We start from the raw sequence: 5,831 nt of genomic DNA on the forward strand, positions 1-5,831 counted from the left end.
CCACAGTGTTTGAAGAATTAGTTTAATAAATTCAACTATAATCACTTGAAGAAGTTTCCAAAAAGCATGCTTCCCATAATTAAATTCATAGAAAATGAACCTCCTCGTGAATGGAACTATCAAAACAGTGGGGCCATCAATGCTCATAAATACAAGACTTCTTGCACCTTGCAAGAACAAGACAGAGAGAGCAAGACCCGCTACCTCTTCCCACGTGGGATATGGATATTTTCACAGTCACCGCCTTGTTCATCCTTATCCACTACCTGTCTTAGTCAGCCAGCCGTCACCTTCCCATTCCTCCTAATCGCCATCTTTCTGCACAAAACTCTCACAAAGAAATTATTTAAATAGAGGCAGTCTGGAGCAGTTTCTCAGAGAAAGAAGTAGAGAGATCTACCGAGAGAAGCAATGGTACTTCTTGACAAACTATGGGACGATATCCTAGCAGGTCCGCAGCCGGACCGTGGGCTGGGCAAGTTGAGGAAGATAGCCATGGCACCAGTCGTGGTTGGCAAAGGTGCTTGTAACCTTTGAACGTTTTTATCGCTGGGTAAACTGATTGAATAGTAGAGTAGTTTTTTGAGTGTTTGTTTTGTAAGCTTTGAGCGTTTTGTATCGCTGTTTAAACTGGTTGAATGGTAGAGTAGTTTTGAGCGTGTTTGTTTGTAAGCTTTGAGCGTTTTTATCGCAGGTTAAACTGGTTGAATGGTAGAGTAGTTTTTAGCGTGTTTGTTTTGTAACCTTTGAGGGTTTTTTATTGCTAGTTAAACTTGTTGAATAGTAGAGTAGTTTTTAGTTTTTAGTGTTTGTTGTGTAACTTTTGAGCTTTTTGTATCGCTGTTTCAACTGGTTGAATGGTAGAGTAGTTTTTACAGTGTTTGTTTTGTAACCTTTGAGCGTTTATATCGCTGTTTAAACTGGTTGAATAATAGAGAAGCTTTTAGAGTGTTTGTTTTGTAGCCTTTGAGCGTTTTTATCACTGGTTGAACGGGTTGAACTGTAGAGTAATTTTTAGAGTGTTTGTTTTGTAACCTTTGAGCGTTTTTATCGCTGGTTAAACTGGTTGAATAGTAGAGTAGTTTTTCGAGTGTTTGTTTTGTTACGTTTGAGAGTTTTGTATCGCTGGTTAAACTGGTTGAATAGTAGAGTAGTTTTTGGAGTGTTTGTTTTGGCGTTCAACCGTTCATGTCTTGTTTTTTTGAGAAAGGAAAGAGATGTAAGATTTCTGTGTAATGGGTGAGCAGATGAAGGGGAGAGCAGCGGCGCCAAGTTGCAGCGGTCCGTGTCGATTTCTGAGAGTTCGACGACGCCGACAACGCCAACGACGCCGAGCACGCCTTCGCCGAGAAGTAGAGAGAACGTGTGGAGGAGTGTATTCAACCCCGGCAGCAACCTCGCCACCAAGGCCATCGGCGCTGAGATTTTTGACAAGCCTCATCCCAACTCCCCAACAATCTACGACTGGTTCTCTCTCTCTCTCTCTCTCTCTCTGTATATCTATTTAAGTCTCTATCACTGTCTCTCTATCGCTCTGTTTATATTTGGTTCCATATATATTTATCTTTCTCCCTATTGTTAGCTTCATATTTGGGTGTACATCTATTCATATCTCTCTCTTTATTGCTCTCCTTATATCTGGGTGTATAAATAGATTCATCTCTCTCTCTATGGCTATCTTCATATTTGGGTGTATATCTATTCATCTCTCTCTCTATCGATCTCTTTATATTTGGGAGTATAAATATATTTATCTCTATCTCTCTATTGCTATCTTCATATTTGGGTGTATATCTATTCATCTCTCAATCGCTCTCTTTTTATTTGGGTGTGTATCTATTCATCTCTCTATCTATCGCTCTCTTTATACTTGAGTGTGTATCTGTTCATCTTTCTATGTATCGCTCTCTTTATACTTGAGTGTGTATCTATTCATCTTTCTATGTATCGCTCTCTTTATACTTGAGTGTGTATCTATTCATCTTTCTATGTACCGCTCCCTTTATACTTGGGTGTATATATTTGGTTATCTTTATATTTGTATTTCTAATCATCTTGGGTGTATATCTTTATATTTCTAATCATCTCTCTCTATTGCTATATATATAGTTGGTTGTATATCTATTCATCTCTCTCTCCATCGCTATCTTTATACTTGGTGAAAATCTATTCATGTCGCTCTATCGCTCTGTATATATTTCTGTGTAAATTTATTTATCGCCCTCACTCTATATCGCTTTCTATATGTTTGTCTGTATATCTATTTGTCTCTCTCGCTATCGCTCTCTATATCTTTTTTGTAGATGTATATGTATCTCTGTATCACTCTCTAGATATGTGTATATCTATCTATCTCTTTCTCTATCGCTCTGTATATACTTGTCTATACATCAATTTATCTCTCTCGATCCCTATCTATATGTTTGTGTGTGTATTAATTAGTCTCTCTCTATCGCTCCATATACTTGTGCATATATCTATTTATCTTTCTCTAGCGTAATCTACATATAACTCTGTCACTATCTATATATGCGTGTGTATAATCTGTCTATCTCTCTATCGCTCTCTATATATTTGTGTACATATTTGTTAACCTCTCTCTCTATCGTTCTCTATATATCTGTGTACATTCGATAATCTCTCTCTATCGTTCTCTATATATGTGTACATTTGTTAATCTCTCTCTATCGCTCTCTAAATATTTGCATGCAGATCTATTAAATATCTCTCTCACTCGCTCTATCTATTTTTCTGTGTATATCTATTTATTTCTCTTCCTCTATCTCTAATCTACCTATTTGTGTATATATACTAGTCTCTTTGCGTATGAATGAGCGGGTATGTATGTATATATACTAGTCTCTTTCCTCTATCTCTAATCTATCTATTTCTCCTAATTGTTTGACTGTATGTGCAGGCTCTACAGCGGGGAGACGAAGAGCACCCATCGTTGAGAGAGAGAGGGAGGGAGGGAGAGAGAAGGGAAGAGGGGGACAGAGAATGGGAGAAGGGATGAGAGAGAGAGAGAAGGGAAGAGGGGGGAGAGAGAGAAGGGGAGAGGGAGAGAGAGAACATTTGGCCAGTGTAAGAGAGAGAGAAGTGGGGGAGTTTGGTGAGTGTGAGAGAGAGAGAGAGAGAGGGAGAGAGAGTAATGGCGTTTGGTGAGTGAGTGAGAGAGAGAGGGCGTATGGTGAGTACAAGTGGGCTACATGTTTGGCATCATTCAGACTGTTTGTGTAGATTATGTGTAGACTTCTTAGTTTCCAAGTTCCTAGGGTTGGAAATGTATAAATCCGTGTTGGTCCTGCTATATGTAGATATTTGAGTTTCAGATGAAATGACATCTTCCTTGACTTTGGTTTGAGGCGGCAAGGATAAGTTTCAAACAAAATAATTCAATTATCGATATTTATGCAAAGATTCGAAGTCTATCCTTGTCTGACTGAGTTTTAAATTACTAAGTGTCAAGTTATCAAAAATTTAATTACCCCACTTACCCCACTCACTCACTATAATCTAAGAATGAAATTTTCGAAGTCATGATTTTGCTGATTATCCACAGGCACATGAAATATTGACCAGATATTTTTTACTCAACAATGAATTGGGTATGTCTGAACTAAGAGATCTGGATCCCAATTAAAAATGTCCAATGGATATAGAAATGGCGATTTATGTAGATTATTATGTTTCCAGCTTCTAACTGTCAACTCAACATTTTTTTCCAAATGCAGCATCAAATAAATTACATTTGCATCAGGTAAAATATTTATATAATCAATTAGAAAAATTCAAAATAAACTTTATAATATTATGCAATAAATACGAAAATTTTCTTCTTTTCTTTTAAAAGATTTTAAAAGATAAAAATTTTAAAAAGATATTTTTGCTGAGCGACATCTTATTCCCCTGATATGTGGCTAATGTTGGAAATTTTTCACCAACTGTGCAATATAAATATAAGAATGTTAAGTGATTTATCACGTGTTGACCCTCGTTATCATGTCTATATTTTTGCATTAATTTGAGAGATTACAGGCTATGGGTTAAAGTCAATGACAAACTACCGTTAGTATGTGAATGAAGTCCAACAGAGCTTGCCGACAAGCAATTTTTGACAGGATTTTAGTCATCTTATTAAGGATAATATTTTTAATTTATGACGATTTTAAGTTTACTTATGGAATAAAAAATATCATTTAAGTATCATTGCCAAACATGAAAGAAGTATTATGGACAAGTTTCTCAGGTGGATAGGGCCCATGTTACATAATAAATAAAACATAGTTTCATGATAATCATCATAATACAACATATCATACAATGTGACGTCAGAAGTTAATTTATACAAGCATCGTAGAAGTCTATGTTACCTATCAAAATTTACATAAAATAAGAAAAAATATCATGAAAAAAATTCCCATCTAAAGTCTCCACCACCACATGATGTAATAGTTGTACTTCATTATCATATTGTGCATGAGTTTTGTGAATTTTTCATGAAATATAGAAAACTGAATTCAACTTTTATGGAGATCATTACCTTTTCCAGTTTTGAGACTATCCTGTTCTGATCCTAGTGGTAATTATTCATTGATTTTTTTAGATATTTGTAACATGGGACCATCAAGCTACCATGACTCAGATTTTAAAATTTATAAGTTCAAAGTGGGCCCATAATTTGCGATTGGAAATATTGTAGGGGTAACTCAATTTCTGAACCGCACAATGCCTGAACAATTCAAGGAGAAGGCTCTTGGTAGCAATATGGCGACTATATGAATTTTTTTTGATTCAATGAAGAATAAATTGGAGAACCCTGCTAATGGACAATAATTAATTTATAGGAACCCATTTATATTTCTCCATCTAAATGAGACGAAAGGGAGAAAAAATCTCTATAAATGACAGATTTTATCTGATGGTTGAATCGTGTCTTTGAATCCTACATGAACCAATGTGTTGCTGTTGTTCTTTCTTCCCCTGTGTTGCTTATCATTTTAGCTTTTATTTTCATTGATTAAATTTAGATATTTTCAAATATCATAACAAAATTCTTTTATTGATTGATTGGTGAGTACACGTCATTGACCTAACAAATGGAACACATCCAAAATATAGGAAGACTGAATGATAATACGAATACATATCTCTTTATCGTGTTATTACATTTCCTCATTCATTTTATTCTTCATTTGAAATAATATATAACCTTATTTAAAGTATGCAACGCAACACATAAATTCGACTGAATGAAAAAAGTAAAGAAAGTTAGACATGATTTTTTTAATGATAAACATTATTATTCAAAATAATTTCCAAAATACTGAATTATACATAATAATTAAATTTATTATGTGACACTTCTCTAAAATGTCAATAATTAATATTTAAAAAATTGTTGTTTTATAGCTTCATTCTCATTGTATCATCCATTTATCTATTTTACAGTATAGTTCTAATAACTCTTGCATAATATTAATTTATCCTCATACATAATATAAGTTTCATCTCAGTTTTGAAGATTTCATGCTTCGGTAATTTACTGAAAGTTCTTGAGATATTAAATGATATGCCCAATCCTTGGTCAACACAGTTTGACTGGGGCAAATTCGTGCTAGCTATATAAAGGCTAACTTAAGTGAAGAAATAGTTATAATTTATTATCTTCACGAGTGTGAAGAGTCTTACATTGTGAGTATGAAGTGAACGTCAAACAGTTTAGTAGGGCAAGAAAGTTTGATGACATGAAGGTCAATGTATTTTATCATTGGTGTAGTTTCATACCAACAAATCATTGAACAGATCAAATGACTACCTCACTAACCATG

General features: G+C 34.7%; 1 protein-coding gene across 1 annotated transcript; it reads left to right on the forward strand.

The window, feature by feature from the left end:
• Window positions 1-359: 359 nt before the first annotated feature.
• DYL1 (dormancy-associated protein-like 1) lies at window positions 360-3,353 on the forward strand. Its single transcript, XM_078580957.1, has 3 exons — window positions 360-520; window positions 1,248-1,467; window positions 2,918-3,353. Exons 1-3 carry the CDS (start codon window positions 412-414, stop codon window positions 2,952-2,954), a joined length of 366 nt encoding a protein of 121 aa, XP_078437083.1. The 5' UTR covers window positions 360-411; the 3' UTR covers window positions 2,955-3,353.
• Window positions 3,354-5,831: the final 2,478 nt, after the last annotated feature.

The sequence above is a fragment of the Wolffia australiana genome, chromosome 9 (assembly GCF_029677425.1).
Source record: "Wolffia australiana isolate 7733 chromosome 9, ASM2967742v1".
Classification (NCBI taxonomy): domain Eukaryota; kingdom Viridiplantae; phylum Streptophyta; class Magnoliopsida; order Alismatales; family Araceae; genus Wolffia; species Wolffia australiana.

What these genes read in the sequence shown, in the direction of transcription:
- DYL1 (XM_078580957.1), top strand. Translation starts at nt 412, where the DNA reads ATGGTACTTCTTGACAAACTATGGGACGATATCCTAGCAGGTCCGCAG. An exon ending in ACCAGTCGTGGTTGGCAAAG is followed by an intron (nt 521 to 1,247) that starts GTGCTTGTAACC and finishes ATGGGTGAGCAG; the next exon opens with ATGAAGGGGAGAGCAGCGGC. An exon ending in TCCCCAACAATCTACGACTG is followed by an intron (nt 1,468 to 2,917) that starts GTTCTCTCTCTC and finishes CTGTATGTGCAG; the next exon opens with GCTCTACAGCGGGGAGACGA.